Source organism: Pristis pectinata, chromosome 19 (assembly GCF_009764475.1).
Source record: "Pristis pectinata isolate sPriPec2 chromosome 19, sPriPec2.1.pri, whole genome shotgun sequence".
Classification (NCBI taxonomy): Eukaryota; Metazoa; Chordata; class Chondrichthyes; order Rhinopristiformes; family Pristidae; genus Pristis; species Pristis pectinata.
Genome location: NC_067423.1, coordinates 42028486 through 42054367, shown reverse-complemented (window position 1 = coordinate 42054367; position 25882 = coordinate 42028486). Strand labels below are relative to the sequence as shown.

At 48.2% G+C, this 25882-nt stretch overlaps 1 protein-coding gene across 1 annotated transcript in view; it reads left to right on the top strand.

The window, feature by feature from the left end:
• ntn4 (netrin 4) overlaps nt 1-7331 on the top strand; it is an 89329-nt gene extending 81998 nt beyond the window's left edge. The window contains exon 10 of the mRNA XM_052033702.1: nt 6373-7331. Within this exon, the coding sequence (XP_051889662.1) occupies nt 6373-6506 (134 nt within the window). The 3' untranslated portion in view covers nt 6507-7331. The remainder of the gene's footprint in view (nt 1-6372) is intronic.
• The last annotated feature ends 18551 nt before the right edge of the window (nt 7332-25882 follow it).

Genomic DNA, 25882 nt, shown 5'->3' with positions numbered 1-25882 from the left:
GCAAATGGGACTAACTTGGTCAGCATAGACAATTTGGGCCAAAGGGCCAGTTTCCATGCTGTACAACTCTGTGACTCTATGACTGTATCTCAAAGATGGACAGGTTGATGGATTAATTGGCAACTGTAAATTTCCCCAAGTAGATGCGTGGTAGAATCGGGTTTCGGGGGGTGGGTGGGGAGCATATGGGAATGTTGGGAGAATAAAGTGAGATCAGTGCAGGATCAGTGTCAATGGGTGTTTGACGGTCAGCACAGAGTCATCGGGCTGAAGGGCCTGTTTCTGTGCTGTGTGAACAGACCTGGGAAGTGGGCTCCATTGTTGTTGATGGGTCCTGTGTTATTGTTGGCAGACAAGTGCATTCAATGACTGCCCACTCTCCTGGGAAGCCGGCGATACGCCCAATCCCAGTGCTCGGGATGCCATAGAACCATAGAACAGTACAGCACAATACAGGCCCTTCGGCCCACCATCTTGTGCCGACCTTTAAACCTCGCCTAAGACTATCTAACCCCTTCCTCCCACGTATCCCCCTATTTTAAATTCCTCCGTATGCTTACCTAACAATCTCTTGAATTTGACCAACGTACCTGCCTCCACCACCGTCCCAGGCAGCACATTCCACACACTAACCACTCTCTGGGTAAAAAACCTTCCTCTGATATCTCCCTTGCACTTCCCACCCATTACCTTAAAGCCATGCCCTCTTGTGTTGAGCATTGGTGCCCTGGGAAAGAGGTGCTGGCTGTCTACTCTATCTATTCCTCTTAATATTTTGTACACCTCTATCATGTCTCCCCTCATCCTCCTTCCCTCCAATGAGTAAAGCCCTTGCTCCCTTAGTCTCTCCTCATAATCCATACTCTCCAATCCATGCAGCATCCTGGTAAATCTCCTCTGCACCCAATCTAACGCTTCCACATCCTTCCTATAATGAGGCGACCAGAACTGGACACAGTACACTAAGTGTGGTCTAAACAGAGTTTTGTAAAGCTGCATCATTACCTCACGGCTCTTAAACTCAATCCCACGATTTATGAAAGCTAACATCCCATAAGCTTTATTAACTAACCTATCCACCTGTGAGGCAAGTTTCAGGGATCTGTGGATATGAACCCCCAGATCCCTCTGCTCCTCCACACTGCCCAGAATCCTGCCATTAACCTTGTACTCCGCCTTAGAGTTTGTCCTTCCAAAGTGTACCACCTCACACTTCTCCGGATTGAACTCCATCTGCCACTTGTCAGCCCAGCTCTGCGTCCTATCAATGTCCCTCTGCAAGCTTCGAAAGCCCTCCACACTACAACACCACCGATCTTTGTGTCATCTGCAAACTTGCTATCGCACCCTTCTACCCCTTCATCCAAGTCGTTAATAAATGTCATGAAAAGTAGAGGTCCCAGAACCGATCCCTGCGGGACGCCACTAGTCACAGCTCTCCAATCCGAATGCACTCCCTCCGCCACAACCCTCTGCTTTCTACAGGCAAGCCAATTCTGAATTCACACGTCCAAGCCTCCCTGGATCTCTTGCCTTCTGACCTTTGACCAGTGGAATCAAAGTAGATGGAGTCACTTCCCTGCAAATACTGTGCCAGACTGACTTGTCCGATGCTGCGGAGAGCAGAAGCAGAACACGGCAGAGATCTGTTGCGGTCTCTCGGAAGGATTCTGTGGTGAGGAAGTTGACCTTGACCTCCACAGGGAGGGTGGATCAGGCAAGTGGACTCAGCCAAAGACTGTCCTGCAGGACGTCACATATCTCAGCGATGGCAGCCTCGGTTACCCTGATTATCAGAGGCTCAGGTGGGATGAGGGGTCTCTGAAGGCTCCCTGGGAGTGGGCCCTTTACAGATGGCTGTGCCTTTGCACCTGCCATCTGAGCCACCCTGAGTAACATCAGTGCCAACAGCTTACTTCTTGTCCCTGGGGATCAAGGATGACTTGGTCCGCCCTCCAGTTTTGTGGGTTCCGAGGTGGCTGGTGAGGCTGGGGTGGGAACTTCATGTCCATCCAGGCCAGGAGATGCCTGGTGATGGTCTGCATGGCAGTGCGCTCCTTCCACCTCTTCTGTCTGCTCCTGACGCAAGGCCTCAAGGTTCTCGCTGCCACCTTGAAGGCTCCTTTTCCACTTTGAGCGGTCACAGGCCAGAGATTCACAGGAGTCAGTAGGGACGTTGCATTTCTTCGAGGAGGTTTGGAGCACGTCCTTGAATCTTTTCCTCTGTTCACCTGGAAACATTTCTTCCTCGAACTTGGAATCGAGTGTCCATTTCAGGATTCTGGTGTTGGGCATGTGAAGGGTGTGACCTGCCCGTTCGTGTGGACTGTCTGTAACTAGGGCTCAATGCTGGGGAATGTTGGCCTGAGAGAGGGCACTGACTTTGGTTCATTTATCCTTCCAATGGACTTGGAGGCTTACGCAGAGGCAGAGTTCCTGGTGTCTTCCCAGCGTCTTGAGGAGCTGCTGCAGTAACAGGATCCTGCCAGCAGCGTCACCACCGAGGCCACTGTGGGTCGAGTACCTCAGTGACTCATTGGCCTCATGGCTGATGTTGGGAAAGGCCACCTGCGTTGGCACGGTTTGCACACAGAAGTGCCCCCTCCAAACTTGCATCGGGCATAATTGCAACTTGAAATGATCATTAGGATGGTCTCTTTCAGGTAAATGTTACATAAGGTAAACGTGAATGTCTATGTTAGAACATAGAACACCACAGCACAGTACAGGCCCTTCAGCCCACGATGTTGTGCTGACATTTTATCCTGCTCTAAGACATTTAACCCTCTCCTCCCACATAGCCCCCTATTTTTCTATCATTCATGTATCTATCTAAGAGTCTCTTAAATGTATCTGCCCCCACAACCTCTGCCAGCAGTGCGTTCCACGCACCCACCACTCTCTGTGTAAAAAACTTACCCCTGACATCCCCATTATACCTTCCTCCAATCACCTTAAAATCATGTCCCCTCATGTTCGCCATTGTCACACTGGGAAAAGGTCTCTGACTGTCCACTCAATCTATGCCTCTTAGCACCTTGTACACCTCTATCAACTCACCTCTCATCCCCCTTCTCTCCAAAGAGAAAACCCCTAGCTCACCCAACCTATCCTCATAACACATGCTCTCCAATCCAGGCAACATCCTGGTAAATCTCCTCTGCACCGTCTCTAAAGCTTCAACATTCCTTTCTATAATGAGGTGACCAGAACTGAACACAATACTCCAAGTGTGGTTTGACCAGAGTTCTATAGAGCTGTTAGCATTCATTTCGAGAGGACTAGAACACAAAAGCAAGGATGTACTGCTGAGGCTTTTTAAGGCGTTGGTCAGACTGCATTTGGAATATTGTGAGCAATTTTAGGCCCTGTTTCTAAGGAAGGATGTGCTGGCCCTGGAGAGGGTCCAGAGGAGAATGCTTCCAGGAATGAAAGGGTTAACATATGAGGGGCGTTTGATGTCTCTGGGCCTGTACTCGATGGAATTCAGAAGGATGAGGGGAGAATCACATTGAAACCTATTGAATACCGAAAGGCCTGGATAGAGTGGATGTGGAGAGGATGTTTCCATCAGTGGGAGAGTCTAGGATCCAAGGGCACAGCCTCAGAATAAAGGGACGTCTCTTTAGAACAGGGATGAGGAGGAATTTCTTCAGCCAGAGGGTGATGAATCTGTGGAATTTGTTGCCACAGAGGACTGTAGAGGCCAAGTCACTGGGTGTATTTAAGGCAAAGATTGATAGGTTCTTGATTGGTAAGAGGGTTAAGGGTTATGGGGAGAATGGGATTGAAAAAAATAAATCAGCCACGATTGAATGGTGGAGCAGACTTGATGGGCCAAATGGCCTAATTCTGCTTCTATATCTTATGGTCTTATCTTTTGGTAAAGATTGATTTTTGCACGATTAACGCCTAAAAAATGGGCACTGATCAATCCAGTGTCTAGGCTTGTGAATGCTGGAGTTTTAAAGCTGGGATTAATTTACTGTTATTCGGTCAGTGTTTCAAGGGACAAGTAGGAAAGGCTGACAAGTAACCAGCAGGGCAGCCATGTGATTAAATGCTGACGACACAGGCGACTGCACGCCCTGGAATCTGGAGCAAAAACAAACTGCTGGAGGAACTCAGCAGGTCAGGCAGCACCTGTGGATGTTGATGTTTCGGGTCCTGATGCAGGACCTCAACACAAATCGTCACCCACCCCTCTCCCTCCACAGATACTGCTCGGCCCACTGAGCTCTTCCAGCCGTTTGTTCGTCGACTAAATGCCGGGGCGGGTTAGAAGTCCTGATCCTGTTGCTCTTCAGGTGGAGTGGTGTCAGGAGGTGGGCGATAGTCGGATCAGGAGAGGCGAGAGTAATTCAACGTATGAAAGGCACGGTGGTGCAACAGACGGAGACGCTGCCTCACAGCTCCAGTCATCCGGATCCAATTCTGTCTGGAGTTTGCACGTTCTCCCTGTGACCGTGTGGGTTCCCCTCCCCCCCCCCCCCCCCCCCCCCCCCCCCCGGGTGCTCCGGTTTTCTCCCACATCCCAACGATGTGCTGGTGGGTTGGTTAGCCCTCGGAGTAGGTGGGTGCAGGAGGTTTGGGGTAGAGTTAATGGGTATGAGATGGACAGCAGATCACAGGGAAGTGGGAATGGGACTAATTGATGGAATTGCTCTACCTGTTTCATTCATACGTTCTGCCATTTTCACATTCCCTTTATCCCCGTTTCCAATGGAATAAGTCTACATAAACTCGGTGTCACGCTTTTGAACCCTTTTGCCACAGGTGATTTTGTAAGACAGTTAAATGTAACATGATGTTTACATGGGAAGCCTCAATCCAAACTGTGAGCATAATTGAAATAGCAGACGCTGAGGATATACAAAGTTAATATATTTTAAACGTTGAATAGCCTGATTTATAGCACTTTTAAATGGCCATAAATGATCCTATCTGTGCATCGATCTTCTGGCTGCGATCCCTTCCCTTTGGAACAAAGTCAACGGGTGAAATTAAGGCTGAGTATTTTCCCGTAGGAATTCTGTAAGTCACCCCTGCAGTCCCCAGGGGTTAAGGAAATTTAACTGCGACATTCTGCTCAGGTGAGTCTGCGTAACGTGGCCAGGATATTCTCGGCAGTTCAATTTAGACAAGAACAAAATATTTCAAAGCTTTAAGAAATGGGTGTTTATGAAGCCCTGGCTTTGTGATTTTAACAAGTCAGTACAGGGCTTCAGACAGATAAATGAGTTTAGCGAGTGATGATTCATCCATCTCTCTTTGCCTTGAGTTATATACATCATTAATTAGAATCTGCCTTCCATACTGAGGGGTAGGGCTGAGCGGAGAAAGTGGTGTCAGACCAAATCCCCACCCTCCCTCGCCCACACCCACACTCTGTGTGACCGCACCGTATAAAAAGCAGAGTTAAGGGAGGAAACTGTAAACCCAATTTCGGGACGGGAAATGTCCAACATTGAGCAGGGTGCTTGTGGAGCATGGTGCTTTGGGACCTCTCCGCCAAACTCTGCTGCCCAGGCATGGGACCCTCTCTGCTCTTCGTGGACCTGCTGTGACAAGTGGTCCCCACCTGAAAGGCAAACTTAAGATTAAAGTCGTAGAGTTTACAGCACAGAAATAGGCCCTTCGGCCTATCGAGTCCACACCAAGCACGAATCACTCGTTTACACTCATCCAACACTAATCCCATTATATTCTCCCCACATGGCCATCTCCTCCCCCCACATTCTACCCCTCACCTACACACTTACAGCGAGCAATTAACCTTTTGACCCTTGAATCTTTGGGACATGGGAGGAAACCGGAGCAACCTGGGGAAACCTGTGAGTCACAAGGAGAACATGCCAACTCCACACAGACAGCACCAGAGGTCGGGATTGAACCCGGGTCACTGGAGCTGTGAGGAAGCAGTTCCACCGGCTGCACACTTACAGTTTGGCGTGGATCCCAGAGCGGGAGTTCTCCTCCCTTTACGCTGTAGTGCAAGAGGTGGTCCGTAGTGTCCCGTTGCTGAGGTACGGTTGGGGGTGTGCAGGTCAGTTCAAGAACCTGATGTTTGTAGGAAAGTAGCTGTTCCTGAACCTGGTGGTGTGGGACTTCAGGCTTCCGTACCTCCTGCCCGACGGTAGCAGCAAGAAGAGGGCATGACCCGGATGGCAGGGATCCTCGATGATAGATGCTGCACTTACTGGAGGCAGCGCCTCCTGTAAGTGCCGTCGATGGTGGGGAGGGCTGTGCCCATGACGGACCGGGCTGCGTCCACTACTCTCTCTGTATCCTCTCGTGTTCCTGTGCGTTGATTGGGCCCCTGTAATCCTTTGCCCAAGAGCTGCACTGACCGATGTCTCTCACTCTCCACAGGTATGGAATACCTCATAGCGGGGCATGAGGATGTCCACACTGGCCGGCTGATAGTCAACATGAAGAGCTTCGTCCAGGCTTGGAAGCCAGATCTGGGGCGGAGAATGGTACACATCTTGAGAGCAGAGTGCTAGTGGAGCTGGTGCCTTACACCAGAGTGTGGTTTCCCAAGGTGTCGAGAGCAGGTCTCTGTCCTGAGGGAAACGTTGAGCGGAGAATTGTTACGTTAACGCTCTAGGGGAACTGTTGCACATCTAAGCATTTGCTGAACTGGTTGCAATCTAAATCTGTTCGACTCCTTGAATTCATGTGTCTCCCTTCTGAAAGAAGACTCTTGCTTTTTTTATATAACGCACTTTATTAGATGTTGGTCATGGCAAGGGAAAGGTTATCAGACGGGCAACTTGAAAAGTAAGTGTGGATGACAAGAGGTCAGATAGCAGGGGTTCAGTGGAATGACCTGCTTCCATCCGTAGCATTGAGAAGGACTTTGGCTCAGAGGAGCTTTATCTGAAAGTAAGGTAAACTGGAATTTTTTTGATCCGACAGCTGATTGTTGGCTTCTTGTGTGCTGAGATCAAGGACTGACCAAGGATAAGTGAAGCTGGGCGTCTCTGACTCCTGGCCTGAAGAAGCAGTTGCCTTTCATGGCCACTGAATGTCCTTAAAGAGATTGTGCCGTGCGATGTGGTTCTGAGTTTGTGTCTGCATATACCACTGGACCCAACGAATAAAAATAAGTTTTCCGCAGCTGAACGATAGTTTTTTTTGTAGATGTAAACGTTATGCACTGGATTTGAAAGGGAAAATTGCAGTGTTACACGATGATATGCTGTGTAGACTTTGAATGATGATGTATAGCTATGTGGATGCACTTCGCAGTCCTATGGATTTGCAACATTTGACATTTTGCCATTTTTTTTTACTTAATTCATGAAATAAAATTGGCACAGATTTAGCCTTCTGCACTGAATGGTCTTCAATCAAACAGTGGGCCAGAAATTCCACTCCGGGCATTTCCCAGGAATAGCCCCTTGTGGGAGAGGCTGGGAGAGAGGGCAGGTCTCACCTGTGAAGGAGGGGTGGGGTTTTCTAGTGGCTGAGTGGACCTACCGGCTGTTGACTATTGCATTGTGAAGGGGTCTTGGCTTGGAAAGCATCCAGACTTCTGATGGGCTCAAGTGGTTTAAAGGCCCAAGGATGGCTTTGAGAGGAAGCGGGAATCGATTATAGAGGGAATTGGTTATTCTGCTGGAACAGCCCGGTCAGAAGTCCCAGAGACGGATGGGGGGGGGGGGGGGGGGTCCCTCCTGCCGGGGGGAGTTTCGGGCTCTCAGCAGCAGCAGTTCCACCAGGAGTCACGGCCACCTTCCAATGGGAGTCGCTCCCACATCAGAAGGGGAAGTGGTGCCGAGATTCCCACCCCATCCCGCTCTCCTGGCTTCCCGCAGAATCTCCCAGGCACCCTCATCCTGGCTAACCCGATGCAGTGGAACAGCCTGGTTGGAATTTCAGTGCCGGTGGTTTTGAAGTGAATAACCTAAGATCCAAGCCCGGCTTTTCAATAACACATCGCTATGACATCCTGCGGTTAATCCCAGCGCTCAAACAGTCAGGCTATGTAAAAATAGAAAGACGCAAGAGGAAATGTTGACGCCAAGGTGTCTGTGGAGGGGTGACATTGGTCTCCTATGCTGCAGGACTAGTTGGGCTGCATCTTGATGCCACGTGATTGGGTGGGTTGAAGCTTGTGGTAGGAAAGACCACCCATAATATCGTTAACCGATCATTAATGCGCCATCAGGACACTCTGTGGGAGACATCGACAAACCAACACGGATAGAAAGATCAACAAGTGTTGTGGAAATTCTCTGAGGACCTCACCCAGAAGGTGTAGATGATGCACTGTTACCTCATTGGACAACTTGTAGACTGACCAGGGAAAGGAAGAAGGTTAGGTATCGGCACCTTGCTCGGGGTCTGCGTGAGAACACGAGGCTGATCACTGCGGCATTAACTGAGGGGGAGGAGGGGGAGGCGTGCACAGGACGTCTCTCCTCCTCCGACAGCAGAGCCACCCGAGAACTCAGGCGCGTCTTCGTCAGGTCTCTGAGCCCACGCTAAGGTGCGCTCCGGTGAGTCAGCAGGAGAGCGGGGCGAGTGTTGGAGAGAGGCCACGCAAACAGCTCAAGGGAAGCTTGTCTGATCACCAGTTGGGCACTAACCCTCTGACCATCTGCTCCAGTGGAGTCATAGAGTCAGCATGGGCACAGGCCCTTCGGCCCATCGAATCTGCACTGACCATCAAACCCCCCCCCGCCACATTTTACACTAATTCTACATTAATCCCAATTTTTTGATCTCCCCCACATTCTCTTCAAATCTCCCCCACTCACCTACGCACTAGAAGCAACTAACCTACCAACCCACACGTCTCTGGGATGCGGAGAGGAACCCAGGATTGAACTCACATCTCTGGCGCCATGAGGCGGCGGCTCGACCGTGTACATACAGGCTTATTTATCCTGTGCCACGTAAGTACCATGGCTACCTCAGAGGCAGGGTATCCCGCGGCGAATTACTCACCTCCTGGCACCCCAAGGCCTTTCCACCAGCTACAAGGCACAGACCAGGTGTGTAATGGAGCATTCCCCACTTACCTGGATGAGGGCAGCTCCAAAAGTTCTCAGGAAGCTCCTGAACAAGATATCTTTCCCTGAGCAAGTCTCGGTTGGCAACCCATCCAATAGCATAAACTTCATCTCCAGTCCAGTAGCCGTAGTGCCTACCACCTACAAAATGCACCACTGCTACTCACCCAGGCTACTCCACAATACCTTCCAAACCCACAATCTCTCCCATCGAGGACGACAACGGCCACAGGGATGAGAGAACACAGCTGCCTGTTGAGCCCCTCACCAAGTCGCACACCATCCTGATCTGAAAATATATCGCTGGTCCTCGTCGCCACTGGGTCTAAATCCTGGAACTCCCTCCCCGACAGCACCATGGGAGAGCACCTTCACCAGAATGACTGCAGCAGTTCAAGAAGGCAGCTCACCCTCACCTTCTCAAGGGCAATTACGGTCAGGTGATAAACGCTGGCCATGCCAGGAATGCCCAGATCCCAATGATGGATGAATAAAAATAATCACAGAGACTCAGGACACTGCAGATGCTGGAACCTGGAGCGAGAAAAAGAACAAACTGCTGGAGGAACTCAGCGGGTCAGGCAGCATCTGTGGAGGGAGAGGGGACAGTGGACGTTTCAGGCCGAGACCCTTCATCTGGACTGAAAGATAGATGGGAGATGAGGCAGAGTACAGGAAGGATATAGAGAGCTTAGTGGAATGGTGTCATGAGAACCTTTCCCTCAATGTCAACAAAACAAAAGAGCTGGTCATTGGCCTCAGGAAAGGGGGCGGTGTACATGCACCTGTCTACATCAACGGTGCTGAGGTCGAGAGGGTTGAGAGCTTCAAGTTCCTGGGAGTGAACATCGCCAACAGCCTGTCCTGGTCAAATCACGTAGATGCCACAGCTAAGAAAACTCACCAGCGCCTCTACTTCCTCAGGAGCCTGAAGAAATTTGGTTTGTCCCCTTTGACACTCACCAACTTTTACCGATGCACCATAGAAAGCATCCTATCTGGATGTATCACAGCTTGGTATGGTAACTGCAGAGAGTTGTGGACACAGCCCAGCACATCACGGACACCAGCCTCCCCTCCTTGGACTCTGTCTTTAGCTCTCGCTGTCTTGGTGAAGCAGCCAGCATAATCAAAGACCCCACCCACCTGGAACATTCTGTCTTCTCTCCTCTTCCATCACTTAGAAGATACAGGAGCCTGAGGGCACGTACCACCAGACTTAAGGACAGCTTCTCCCCTACTGTGATAAGACTATGGAACGGTTCCCTTATACAATGAGATGGACTCTGACCTCACAATCTACCTTGTTGTGACCTTGCACCTTATTGCACTGCACTTCCTCTGTAGCTGTGACACTTTACTCTGTACTGTTACTGTTTTTATCTGTACTACATCAATGTGCTCTGTACTAACCCAATATAACTGCACTGTGTAATGAATTGACCTGTACGATTGGTATGCAAGACAAGTTTTTCACTGTACCTCGGTACAAGTGACAATAATAAACCAATACCAATACGAATACCAAATAATCATGACTTAGTCCTAAAGATTTTGCAGTAAGTTAGGGATTTCATTCAGGTTAGTTGTTTTTCAACAGCAACTGTTCAGTTGATTTTATTTTCTCCGGACAACATACTGCTCAGGTGTTTAACCGTTCCAGACTGTCCTTCATTCACACAAGATTCTGCATTTATATGTCACCTTCATCGACTCAAGTCAGTTAGTGAAAGGGTTAGAAGGGAATGAAGCCTTTTTTTTCCACCCAGAGGGTAGTGGGGTCTGGAACTCTCTACCTGAGGCAGAGGCGGTGAATGTAAAGACCTTCGCCGCATGTAAACACCACCGGCATGTACTAGAACCCACAAGGCCACCAACCAATAGCTGGGAACTGCGCATACACACAGAACTACATCACTGGGCAGCATGAACATGACTGGCGGAACAGCCTCCTCCTTTGCTACGATTTGTCAGGTTCATAGAACCATAGAACAGTACAGCACAGTACAGGCCCTTCAGCCCACGATGTTGTGCTGACCTTGAAAACCTCTCCTAAGACTATCTAACCCCTTCCTCCCACATATCCCTCTATTTTAAATTCCTCCACATGCTTATCTAGCAACGTCTTGAATTTGACCAATGTACCTGCCTCCACCACTACCCCAGGCAGCGCATTCCGTGCACCAACCACTCTCTGGGTAAAAAACCTTACTCTGATATCTCCCTTGAACTTCCCACCCATTACTTTAAAGCCATGCCCTCTTGTATTGAGCATTGGTGCCCTGGGAAAGAGGCGCTGGCTGTCCACTCTATCTATTCCTCTTAATATTTTGTACACCTCTATCATGTCTCCTCTCATCCTCCTCCTCTCCAAAGAGTAAAGCCCTCGCTCCCTTAGTCTCTCCTCATAATGCATCCTCTCTAAACCAGGCAGCATCCTGGTAAATCTCACAAGATCACAGGACAAGGGAGCAGAAGTAGGCCATTCGGCCCATCGAGTCTGCTCCATGAGCTAAACTAAAACTATTCCTATCTAGCCCCAGTTTCCGGCCTTATCCCCATATCCCTTGATACCCTGACTAATTAGATACCTATCAATCTCCTCCTTAAACGCCCCCAATGATCTGGCCTCCACAGCTGTATGTGGCAAAGAATTCCATAATTTCACTGACCTCTGGCTAAAGAAATTTCTCCTCATCTCTGTTTTAAACATGTACCCTCTAATTCTAAGACTGTGCCCTCTAGTCCTGGACTCACCCACCAAGGGAAACAGCTTAGCCACATCTACTCTGTCCAGTCCTTTCAACATTCTCAATGTTTCTATGAGGTGCCCTCACATTCTTCTGTACTCCAGTGAGTACAGTCCAAGAGCCGACAAACACTCCTAGTATGTAAGCCCTTTCATTCCGGGAATCATCCTCGTAAATCTCCTTTGAACCCTTTCCAACTCCTTCAGAACCTGGGGATGCACCTCATCTGGTCCGGGAGACTTATCTGTCTTTAGTCCATTTAGCTTTCCTGGCACCTTCTCTCTAGTAATCTTAACTGAACTCAGTTCCATTCCTTGAGACCCCTGACTATCAGGTATATTGCTGATGTCCTCCACATTGAAGACCGATGCAAAATGCTCATTTAGTTCCTCTGCCATCTCTTTATCATCCATTATAATCTCTCCCGCACTGTTATCGTTTGGTCCTATATCAACCCGTGTCTCTCATTTACTCTTCATATATTTAAAAAAACTTAGTATCCTTTTGAATGTTATCTGCCAACTTCCTTTCATAATTCATCTTTTCTTTCCTAATGACTTTCTTAGTTTCTTTCTGCAGGTTTTTAAATCTCCTCTGCCCCCTTTCCAATCCTTCCACATCCTTCCTATAATGAGACAACCAGAACTGGACACAGTAAGTGTGGTCTAACCAGAGTTTTGTAGAGCTGCATCATTACCTCGCAGCTCTTAAACTCGATCCCACGACTTATGAGTGCTAACATTCCATAAGCTTTCTTAACTACCCTATCCACCTGTGAGGCAACTTTCAGTGAACTGTGGATATGAACCCCCAGATCCCTCTGCTCCTCTACACTGCCCAGAATCCTGCCCTTGACTTTGTACTCCGCCCGGGAGTTTGTCCTTCCAAAGTGTACCACCTCACACTTCTCCAGCTGGACTGGATTTTGTGAGAATGTGCCAGCGGAACTGTCAACATTCAGCAACACTGGCCATTAGTTCTGTATAATTTGCTGCAAAAGTCATTGGTGTCTGTGATTTGCCACCGGGCATTGTGGGAGCAGAAACCATGCCATGTAACGTGTACGCATATTCTGGAATCGCGGAGGAATCCTGCGGCGGATCTTATTTCTGTGGGTAAGTGTTTGCAATTAAAAAGTCTTGGTTTAGAGAGCAAAACATAATTTTAAGGCGATTCGAGGAAGGTATAAGGGGGATGTCAGGGGTAAGTTTTTTACACAGAGAGTGGTGGGTGCGTGGAACGCACTGCCGGCAGAGGTTGTGGGGGCAGATACATTAGGGACATTTAAGAGACTCTTAGATAGACACATGAATGATAGAGAAATGGAGGGCTATGTGGGAGGGAAGGGCTAGATAGATCTTAGAGCAGGATAAAATGTCGGCACAACATTGTGGGCCGAAGGGCCTGTACTGTGCTGTAGTGTTCTATGTTCTGTGTATGTTCTAAAATGCCATGGATATTGGAAACCCAAGCCAAAAGCAAAGATTGGGAAGAGTGCAAGGAAGATTTACGAGGATGCTGCCAGGACTCGAAGGCCTGAGTTACAGAGAGGGGTTGGGCAGACTACGTCTTTATTCCTTGGGAGCGTAGGAGACTGAGGGGTGACTTTATAGAGGTGTATAAACTCATTAGGGGTATAGATAGGATGAATACACACAGTCCTTTTCCCAGGGAAAGGGAACTAAAAACTAGAGGGCGTAGGTTTAAGGTGAGAGGGGAAAGATTTAAGAAGGCTCTGAGGGGCAACTTCTTCACCTGGAGGGTGGTGCGTATGTGGAACGAGGAACTGCTGGAGGCAGGTACAATAACAACATTTAAAAGACATTTGGACGTACATTGATAGGAGGGGTTGAGATGGGTGTGGGCCCAACGCAGGCAAATGGAAGTAGCTTGGTGGGCACCGTGTTCAGCATGGACGAGTTGGGCCGAAGGGCCTGTTTCCATGCTGTATTGCTCTTTGACTCTATTGCTGGAAATACTCAACAGTTCGGGCAGCATCCATGGAGAGAGAAACAGGTCGATGACTTTACATCACAACTACCACTGCACCAAGTGTCGGTGGGTAGAAAGGGCAGGATTTCAGGTGCCATCCACATGAAACAAGCCCAGACTGAAACAGTCCCTGAGGAACAGTGTGGCTGTGGAAATACCTGATATTTCACCTTGTCCTTCACTCCTCTTGCAATCTGCTCTTTCGCCGACTTCCCGTTTTGTTATTTTCTCCCCTCACCACTTTCCCTGAATCTTAAAGCTTGTTTACCCAAAACTTTTCCCAGTCCCGAGGAATGGTCACTGACCTGGAACATTAACTCTGATTCTCTCTCCACATATGCTGCCTGACCCGCTGAGTGTTTCCAACTTTAGATTTTAGACATTTTAGACAATTAAAACTTTCATTTTGGACACTGTCTTTTAAACCCTTCTATGACTTAATTTTTGAAGAACTGTTAATTTTAATGTCTTAAACTGTTTAAACACCTTTTGATTTTTTTTTGCAAATGTTTTATCGTGTTTCAGGTTTTTAACATTCTTGAAACGTACTTTGTTTTAATTGTTTTTACAAATGTGTGAACGGCCCTGAATATTTTTGTCGGCCCCAGTTACATTCCGAAGCAGTCAGAGTGCTGCAGTGCTTTGACAACCTTTGACAGTTCTTGTTAAGATAGTGGGCAGGTGTGACTAAACCTGTTGTCATCATTTTCTCTTCATTGTAGCGTGTGTGTGTGTCTCGCCTATACTCCCTTACATTGCACACCAATCTTGCTGACAACGGGACCCCCAGCAAATTTCACCAGCTCCTGCTGAGGTGATTAGCACAACCGGTGCAAATTTTATTTTACAGATCTACAGTGAGCCAGAGAAATATCTTGAATAAAAATACCTATCAGAACTTCCAGCTAAGTTAGTGAATGGGAGATCAATGCAACAACCTTTTCACGTGCCCTTGACTTTAATCTCGAGAATTTGCTACTATAAAAAAACAAAAAATTCCTTCAGAATCCTGTTGCCATAAAATAAACAAGTATTAAAATTAGAACAGGGTGAAATTATCTGTGGAACACAATGTGTCTTGTAGCAAGATGTAGTTTCTAGGTTTTTTTAACCCATGCTCCTATTAAAAGCAGTTGAGGAAAAAAAATTTATTTAAAAATAAATGTCAACTTTGACTGGAAAACCAGCTGCCTTTGTTTCGGAATTTCAGCTGATTAAAAATCTTTTCAAATAAACAGAGACTGAGGTGACATTCCAGAGGTCAGGAACGATCACATGACAAGTCGGAGATGGCAGAGAAATGCAGAGGAACATCTACCCCAGTCAGGGCCAGTATTGATTTACCACAGCTGGATGAACCTGTTCCTTGATCCCTGCAATTCTCAGACAGCGCATCCCTCGACTAACATCTGCGACAAAAAAACTGATCGAATCAGGAATGTGCAGATCGAGGCCACTCACCCCATCGTGGCCTATACTGGATATTTGAACCTTTCCGATCAGCTTTCTGCCTCTGCCCCCGCACGGTGAGGGCCCTCGCCAAGTCACAAGTAACACCCATTGTGATTATTACCACAAAAGACCTTAAGGACACTGGAAAATAGGAGCAGAAGAAGGCCAATCTGCCCCTCAAGCCTGCCCTACCATTCAGTGTGGCCATGGGTGATCCCTGCTGGCCTCTTCTGTGCCAATCCCCATAACCCTCAGTTCCTCGATCTTTCAAATATTTATCTATCTCCACCTCAAAAATATCCAATGATCCGGTCTCCACATCCCTCGGGAACAGAGAATTCCAGAGATTCACAACCTTCTGAGAGAAGAAATCTCCATGTAGCCCCCAGTTTTGAATGACCGTCCCCTTATCTTGAAGTTATGTCCCCTGTTTGAGACTCTCCCACTGGTGATAACACCCCAACCTCTACCCCGTGAAGCCCCCTTAGGTTCTTGTATGTTCTTATATTCTTCCCAACCTGTCCAGAACACTTGAAAAGACTGACCACGTTATCCTGCTCCCACACTTCTCCCTGTTGTCCATATGGGTGCAACTGTGCTCCCTGCTACCCAGTCGTAGACAGAGAATGTCCTTCTCAGGCCATTATCTCTCGGGCCTCCCACGGATCCACCTCCCCCTCCCTAACTTACACGGCACCTCTCAAATGACATCATTCAGAAACACAAACCTCAACGTTCAAGCATCATCCGACTTCAGGCAGGATATCCCGCCGGCGTTTCCTCAGTACCACGGATTGACACCCCACGGGCTCGGATTCGGTGAGCAGGACTTATCCCCCCAAGCTCGTTATTTGCTAGCGGACATTAGCAGAATTATGGCATGCGGGATTTACGGACAGTGCGGACATGTCACGGAGCAGTGGACGGAGAGCAGAAGGTGGTGGGGAATGGCCGTACTTCAACATGGAGGCAAATGCACCGAGGGGTTTCCCGGGAGTCTTGTTAAGAACCAGTGCTCCTTCTGACACGAAGTAGTAACTTGTCCTGGGGTATGTGGGGCATTATTTGCAAGTAGCACAAGATGCAGACGGAATGGGAGGAAGATATTAGTACACTTAAGGGAGGCGTGAACAGATTGGTGAAGTGGAGGCCTCGTGACAGATTGAATTTAGCGCTGAGAAGTGTGTAACTTCACGTTCTGTTCACGGGCGATTCCGGTCAGTGCTTTAATTTTGAAGTGGGGTGGGCCCAGGAAGAGAGGCCTGGGAGAGTGCACGCACAAACCTTAGAAAGTGGCAGCGGGGCAAATGAAGGAGGTACAGAATCTTATGGCACAGAAACAGGCTGTTCGGCCCACTGAGTCTGTACTGACCATCAGTCACCCATTTACCCCAATCCTATACACTGCTCCCGCTTTATTCTTCAATCAACTCCCACCAGATTCTATTGCACTAGGGGCAATTAATAGTGGCCAGCTTAACTAATATCACACTTGTCTTTGGTCTATGGGGTGGTGGGAGGGGTGAAACCAGGACACCAGGAAAAACCCATGCAGTCACGAGGAGATTGTCCAAAGATAAGGTAAGATATCTTTATTGGTGTTGTTGTTGGAACCTCAAGTCCCTCTTTTTCAGCAGCCCCCCCCCTTAAAATGCTCCATTTGTTTTAAGTGTATTTTTTAACATTCTCCCTTCCAAAATGTTCCACTTTCGTGAAGACTTTGGCTTGTGGCCCAGGCTGAAACTCCAGTGGCCAACATCTGCCCTCAAACCAAAACGAAACAAAGCAGCAATGGGGCTTCAACATTTCAAAATGTATGCGGAAAATTATTGGATTTACATGTCAAAAATTTACTTTGTGCCTGGTTGAATGAGGTTCAGGCATATCTGTGCGGACAAAGGACTCTGCTTATTGCCGTTAGCCCACAGCATCAACAAGGTGTTGGATTACAACTCTGGACAAAGGGTTTTGATAAGTGTCATACTGTTATACCGTGTCATTTAAAGATGAAACATTATACACTCCCAGAGTGAATGGCGTATTGAGAAGCGGTAACCAGATCTGACAGAGTACTACTTCTGCCTTTCAATCACTTTCTTTTTGCGAAAGCACTTATCTGTAATTGTGTAATTTTTTTTAAACAGTTGAACATTTTACTACAACACTTGGAATGAATGGCCACAAAAGAAAATATCAGCGCACCCTACAGAAGCCAACTCCACGGCCAGGAAGAATGTCAGTAGCTTTCTCGCTATTTCTCCCATCTGTAGGGTAAGAGTTCAGATTAGGCCAACGTGTGTGCACTTTTGCTGCATTAATGAGCTTGCAACGAAAGAGCTTTGTGCTTTTCACAAATTCAGGATATCCCAAAGTGATTTACAGCTGATTAAATATTCTGGAAGTGATGTAACAGGAAATCCAGCAACCAATTTCAACACAGCAAGATCCAACAATCAGATAACCCTGTTCTCTGATCGCTGGAGCAGAGACTGGTCAGGGAGCACAGCCCCCCACACTCTGTTCTCAAAAGGTGCCCTGATATTTTTAGGTCCACCTGAGGGAGTAGACAGGGTCTGATCTGAAGGAGAACAATGTGGACAATGCAGAACTCAGTGGGGTTTGGTGATGTACTCTGGACTTTTGGGGTGGGATTTCTACCCAAAGCCATCTGATCAAAGCCACAGTCAAGTCTGAGTTTATTGCCATATGCACAAGTACATGTGTGCACCGGTGCAATGGAAAATTTACTTGCAGCAGCATCACAGGCACAGAGCATCAGATACGATAAGATATCTTTATTACTCACATGTACATGGAAGCACACAGTGAAATGCATCTTTTGCGTAGAGTGTTCTGGGGGCAGCCCACAAGTGTCGCCACGCTTCCGGCACCAACATAGCATGCCCACAACTTCCTAACCCGTACGTCTTTGGAATGTGGGAGGAAACCGGAGCACCCGGAGGAAACCCACACAGACACGGGGAGAACGTACAAACTCCTTACAGGCAGCGGCGGGAATTGAACCCAGGTCGCTGGCGCTGTGATAGTGTTACGCTAACCGCTACACTACCGTATATAAACAGCATTCACAAGAAAAACATAAATTAAACATAAATTATACACAATTTTTACAAGAGGGAACACAATGAGAACAGAAAAAAAGTCCATTTTAGCGCAGTGATCAAAGTAGTCATAGTGTTGCTAAACTGTAGTGATTAGGGTTGTGCTGGTTGACTCAAGAACCAAATAATTGACGGGAAGTAGCTCTTCTTGAACCTGGTGGTGTGGGACTTCAGGCTTCTGTACCTCCTGCCCGATGGTAGCGGTGAGAAGATGGCATGGCCCGGATGGTGGGGATCTTTGATGGTGGATGTTGCCTTCTTGAGGCAGCGCCTCCTGTAGCTACTCCCGATGGTGGGGAGGGATGTGCCCGTGATGTATTGGGCAGAGTCCACTACTCTCTGCAGCTTCTTACATTCCTGTGCATTCTAATTGCCGTACCAGGCCTTGATGCAACCAGTCAGGGTGCTTTCAACAATACATCTGTAGAGGTTTGTTAACCTTCTCAGAAAGTCAAGACTCAAACATGAATTGGAGGTTTTCCTAGAAAAGAAACAATCTGTTTTCCTGTATCTGCCTGCTGCGCCACTCTGCTGTAGCAAAAGCATTTATTACTAAGTAGATATTTAGATATCAGGGGAATGAAGTGATATGGGTTGAGCAGGAAAGTGGGACTGAGATACAAGATAAGCCATCAGTTTGTTGATCTTAGCACAGCAGAGGGGCACAGCAGGTAGAGCCGCTGCCTCAGAGCTCCAGAGACCCGGCTTCAACCCTGACCTCCTCTGCCGTCCGTGTGGAGTTTGCACGTGACTGCATGGATTTCCCTCGGGTGTCATAGAATCACACAGCACAGAAACAGGCCTTTCGGCCCAACTCATCCATGCCGACTGTGCTGTCTATCGATCTAGTCCCACCTGTCCGCGATTGGCCCATAGCTCCCTAACCACTCCTATTCATGTACTTGTCCGGACGGCTTCTAAATGTTGCTAATGTGCCCACCTCAACCATTTCTGGTAGGTAATTCCAAATAGGCACCACCCTTTGCGTGAAGAAGCTGCCCCTGATGTCCCTTTTAAATCTCTCACCTCTGATCTTAAACCTACGCCCTCTTGTTTTTAGCTCCCCCTCTCTGGGGGGAAAAATGTGCATTCACCCTGTCTATGTCCCTCATGGTCTTATGTACCTCTATCGGGTCACCCCTCAATCTCCTACGTTCCAGGGAATAAAGTCCAGGTCCACACAACCTCTCCTTGTAGCTCAGGCCCCCAAGTCCAGGCAACATCCTTTTCTGCACTCTTTCTAGTTTAGTAACATCTTTCCTGTAAAAGGACAACCAAAACTATCCACAGTACTCCAGGTGAGGCCTCACCAACATCTTATACTACTGCAACATAACCTCCCAACTCCGGGAATACACTTCAGGAGATTGAATTAGAAGGCAGAATACAAGGTTAATGGCAGAACTCTTAGAAGTGTGGAGGAACAGAGAGATCTTGGGGTCCACGTACATAGGTCCCTCAAGGTTGCCGCGCAGATCGATAGGGTTGTTAGAAGGTGTATGGTGCGTTGGCCTTCATTAGTCAGGGTATTGAGTTCAAGAGCTGCGAGGTGATGTTGCAGCTCTATAGAACTCTGGTCAGCCCACGCTTGGAGTATTGTGTTCAGTTCTGGTCACCTCATTATAGGAAGGATGTGGAAGCTTTAGAGAGGGTGCAGAGGAGATTTACCAGGATGCTGCTTGGATTGGAGAGCATGTCTTATGAGGATAGGTTGAGCGAGCTCGGGCTTTTCTCTTTGGAGGGAAGGAGGATGAGAGGCGACTTGATAATACAAGATGATCAGAGACTTTTTCCCAGGGCGACAATGGCTAATACGAGGGGGCATAATTTTAAGGTGATTGGAGGAAGATATAAGGTCAGGGGTAAGTTTTTTACACAGAGAGTGGTGGGTGCGTGGAACACACTGCCGGCAGAGATTGTGGGAACAGATACATTAGGGATATTTAAGAGGCTCATGAATAATAGACACATGAATAATAGAAAAGTGGGAGGGCTATGTGGGAGGGAAGGGTTAGATAGATCTTAGAGCAGGATAAAATGTCGGCACAACATTGTGGGCCGAAGGGCCTGTACTGTGCTGTAGTGTCCTATGTTCTATACTCAATGGGTGCTCCAGTCTCCTCCCACATCCCAAAATGACACGGAGGTCGGTAGTAAGTTGGCCGTTGTAAATTGCCCCTCACGCGTAGGTGAGTGGTAGCAACTGGGTGGGGGGGGGGGGGGTGGTTGTTGGGAATGTGGTGAGAATAAAATGGAACGAGTGTAAATGGGCGCTTGAGGGTCGTCCCAGAGTCCGCGGAAGGAGCTGTTTCCGCGCTCTCTGACTCCATGACTTGTTAAACCAAAACTGTAAACAAGTCCATTCCAAACAGAACACTTAAGCTAAAAGAATTTCAGTCACAGTTTGCTGCCCAGTTACCGTGATGGCCAAGAAATAACCTTGGCAGATTAGAACCAGACAATACAGCATTTTGTACACCAAACAATGACATTGTTGCTTTTGTTAAAGGCACATTGGGGTGTTAAACTGCTGCCTGTTGTGTAAGCAATGAGTGCTCAGGAATCCCAGTGCTCATCTAAATTTAATCAGCTGCCGCTCTAGTGTGGGGAGAATGTGGCTCCAAAGTAAAGCTCAGCCCATGTCCGTAGAGGAGAGTGAGTGAAACAGGGTGCACCTGGTCCTCGGCGATCAGCTGAGGTAGTCCAGCATGTGGAGCAGGGGAGAATCTCAGACACTGGCACGGTAGTGTAGCGGTTAGCGTAACGTTATTACAGCGCCAGCGACCCAGGTTCAATTCCAGCCTCTGTCTGTGAGGAGTTTGTACGTTCTCCCTGTGTCTGCGTGGGTTTCCTCCGGGTGATCTGGTTTCCTCCCACATTCCAAAGACGTACGGGTTAGGAAGTTGTGGGCATGCTATGTTGGCACCGGAAGCGTGGTGACACTTGCGGGCTGCCCCCAGAACACTCTACGCAAAAGATGCATTTCACTGTGTGTTTCGATGTACATGTGACTAATAAAGATATCTTACCTTATCTTATCTCTTATAATGAATTCACCTGTATGATCGGTATGCAAGACAAGTTTTTCACCGTACCTCGGTACAAGTGACAATAGTAAACCAATACCAAGATATTGATCAGTGGGCAAAGTGGATAGGACAACAGCGGTGGGATTTAATCCTGATGTCCTGCCTGGTGGACATAAGGTGAGGCACCTTGGGAGGACTGTTAAGGGTAGGACCTACGCCATGAACGGTGGGGTCCTTCAGAGCACTGAGGGACCTTAGTGTACAAGTCCAAGGATACCTGAAGATGGCATCACAGGTAGATAAGGTGCTGAAGAAGGCATGTGGGATACTTGCTTTCATTAGCCGCAGCATATAATGTTGTGATGTCCTGGGTATGGTATCAAGAAGTAAAACTGGTCAACAGGCTTTGTTGGATCCAGTTATTTTCGAATCTGCAGGTTCTTTCAGGAGTCCAGGAATGAGTTGAAAACAACTTGGTGCTTCACAAAGTTTTATTGGAAAAGTTTAAAGCAAAGAAACAGTCACAGAGCGCACGGCACTAGCTTCACTACTCGGGGCATGAGCCAAGACAAAAGGAACTAAAGGTGAGCTCGGGCTGGGGGGTGGGGGAAGAGAGCAAGAGAGAGATTAACAAAAAAAACGATACCTGAGTTAAGAAGGACTCTTTAGCTAACAATAGTCCAATCAGAAAACCTATTAGATACCTGTGGCAAAACCAACCAATGAGAAAACACGTATTTACCTGATGGACGAACCAATAAGCTAAGAAGCAGCCATTCCTTGTGCAGCCACATGAGGTGATTTAAACACCATACATGTTAAAATAACTACTTAAAACAGTCGAATCCAACAGCTTCAAGGGGAAAACACTCCAATGGTTAGAGTCATACCTCACACAAAGGTCGATGGTTGCAGTTGTTGGTTCAACCGTCCCAGAACATCTCCGCAGAACCTCCTCAGGGCAGTGTCCTGGGCCCAACCATCTGCAGCTGCTTCACCATCAGGAGGCCGGAACTGAGGATGCTCGCCGACGATTGCATAATGTTCATGCGAATGGAACTGGAGGAACGATTGTTCCTGGAGGCAGCAAAACCCAGACACACAATCTACATTCCTCACTCACCAACAGTTCCCACGTTATCTTCTGTTTGCTGTTGACCTCCACAGTGTCTGATGGGATACAGCACCATTCCAAACCAGATATATGCACCTCCCTCAGCCTTTGAATCAGGACTCCTCAATGACAAACGTCAACACGGGGAAGGCTGAGCAGTTGGACTCTTCAATGCTATACCCATGAAGGGCTCAGTAGCACCACCACTGACCCCACTGATGTTGAGTGAACCAACACGGAGGAAAAACCTGCTTAATTGCAAACATATCGGCACCCCGAGCAGGTTAGGAGGCAAATGGTGTGTTGCCCTTCAGAGAAAGATCTAAATACAGAGGCAAGAATACACTTACTACAACTGCACAGAGCCTTGGCAAGACCGCACTTGGCTGCCTTGGCCTTCTTACCTAAGAAAGTATATACCTGAAGGGGGTGCAGCAAAGGTTTACCAGACTGATTCTGGAGATGGAGCAACGCACACAAAACGCTGGAGAAACTCAGCAGGTCAGGCAGCATCTGTGGAGGGAAATGGACAGTGGACGTTTCAGGTCGAGACCCTTCATCAGGACAATATTTCAGGTGTGGCCTAACCACCGATTTGTACAACTGTAACATGATGTCCCAACTCCTTTACTCAAAGGCTTTGTGTGTTGCTCCAGATTCCAGCATCTGCAGTCTCTTGTGTTTCCAGAGACGGCAGGACTGATCTCTGAGTCGACTGGGTTTGTATTCACTGGAGCGAAGAAGGATGAAAGGAGATCGAATTGAAGCTTACAGAAGAGTGATGGGGCGAGACAATAGATGGGGCGTGGGGAGGATGTTTCTCCTGACTGAGGATCTAGAACTAGGGGTCACAGTCTCAGCTACAGGGCGAGAAATTTAAGATGAGATTTCTTTATTAGTCACATGTACATCGAAACACACAGTGAAATGCATCTTTTGCGTAGAGTGTTCTGGAGGCAGCCCGCAAGTGTCGCCACGCTTCCGGCACCAACACAGCATGCCCACAGCTCCTAACCTGTACGTCTTTGGAATGTGGGAGGAAACCAGAGCACCCGGAGGAAACCCATGCAGACACAGGGGGAGAATGTACAAACTCCTTACAGGCAGCGGCCGGAATTGAACCCGGGTCGCTGGCGCTGCAATAGCGTTACGCTAACCGCTACACTACCACGCCTGCCCTGCTGAGACAAGGAGGGATTTCTTTGGAGCTCACTCTGTTAGAGGGCAGCAGAGGCCAAAACACAGGGAGTTTACAGATATATTTCTTTGCGCAAAATGCAGCAAAAAGTATGGAGAGAGTGGGAATCGGGTATCGAGATAAACGGTTGGCCAGGATTGTGTTGAAGAGCAGAGCAGGACTGAAGGACTGGATTGCCTTCTCCCGCTCTGACTTGTTGTGTTTCTATGACACCCCCCAAGTCTCCCTGTTGCAGATGAATTGTTCACCGACAGTTCGGCTGAAATGAATATCACGCTGTCCCTGTTGAACAGTTGGTCCCTCACACTGAGGGCACCCTGCATTGCATTGTGTTCTGTGCTACCACTGTGCTGATCTGGATGGATTGAGGAAAGATTCAGCACTTCAAACCTGGCATTCGCCAGGTAGGCACCAGAAGTGTTTTCCACCACGATCTGCAACATTACAGCCCAGCATAACTCGAGGGCTGCTGTCAGGCCTGGCAAACCCTGGTCCAATGAGGAGCATGAGAAGAAAAAATGAGGTGACGGTGTGCTGGTGGCACGGTAGTGTAGTGGTTAGCGTAACGCTATTACAGCGCCAGCGATACGGGTTCAATTCCCGTCGCTGTCTGTAAGGAGTTTGTACATTCTTCCTGTGTCTGCGTGGGTTTCCTCCGGGTGCTCCGGTTTCCTCCCACATTCCAAAGACGTACGGGTTAGGAAGTTGTGGGCATGCTATGTTGGCACCGGAAGCGAGGCGACACTTGCGGGCTGCCCCCCAGTGCACTCTTAGCAACGCAGAAGGACGCATTTCACTGTGTGTTTCGATGTACGTGTGACTAATAAATAAATATCTTATGATGCTGTAACACAGAACTAATGCCAGAAAAAATAGTCCAACAATTAACCTGTAAGAGAATAGTGATGCCTTCACACACTGCAAGTGGCTACAGCACAGAAACAGGCCCTTCTGCGCAATCTGTCCATGTCAACAATGAGACCTATTCACACTAATCCCACTTGCCTGCGTTTGGCCCATATCCCTCTAAACCTTTCCTAACCATGTACCTGTCCAAATATTTTTTTAAATGTAATTGTACCCGTCTCTACCACTTTCTCTGGCAGCTCGTTCCACATACCCACCACCCCCTGCGTGAAAAAATTGCCCCTCAGGTCCCCTTTCCCCTCTCACCTTTGGCCCCTAGTTTTAGACTCCCCTACCCCGGGAAAATGACTGTGACCAACCACCTTACCTATGCCCCTCATGACATTATAAACCTCTATAAGGTCACCCCTCAGGGAAAACAGTCCCAGGCTATCCAATCTCTCCTTATAACTCAAGCCCTGTCGCCCCGACAACATCCTTGTGAATCCTTTCTGCATCTTATCTGGCTTAATCACATCCTTCATGTAGCCTAGCGACCAGAACTGCACACAATATTTCAGGTGCAACACACACAGAAAGTGCTCGAGGAGCTCAGCAGGTCAGGCAGCATCCATGCAGGGAAACAAACAGTCGACGTATCGGGTCGAGACCCTTCATCAGGGCGATATCTCAGGCGTGGCCTAACCACCGATTTGTACAACTGTAACATGATGTCCCAACTCTGTTACTCAAAGGCTCAGCCAAGGAAGGCAAGGATGCCACGTCCCTTCCACACCACTCTGTCTACCTGTGTCCCAACTTTCAGGGAACTATGTACTTGTACTCCAAGTACACGAGGCATCTGTGGCTGAGCAAGTGCAGCAGCATGGAGCTCTCAAAGTCTGCTTTGCATCCATCGAGTTATTATGTTTATATTTAATTAGTTATTAGTCACATGTACGTCGAAACGCACAGTGAAATGTGTCTTTTTGCGTTACTGAGAATGTGCTGGGGGGCAGCCCGCAATTGTCGCCATGCTTCCGGCACCAACATAGCGTGCCCACAAATTCCTAACCCGTACGTCTTTGGAATGTGGGAGGAAACCGGAGCACCCGGAGGAAACCCACGCAGACACACGGGGAGAACGTACGAACTCCTTACAGACTGCGGCTGGAATGGAACCCAGGTCGCTGGCGCTGTAATAGCGTTACGCTAACTGCTACACTACCGTGCCGCCATATTTCCGTCACCATCTGCCTGTTCTGTGTGCCAGCTGTTGTGAGGAACATGCGTGGTAACCTCTTCCCATATTTAGTTGTTTAAACCCAGGGGCACTGCCCAGTTACACCCCACCGA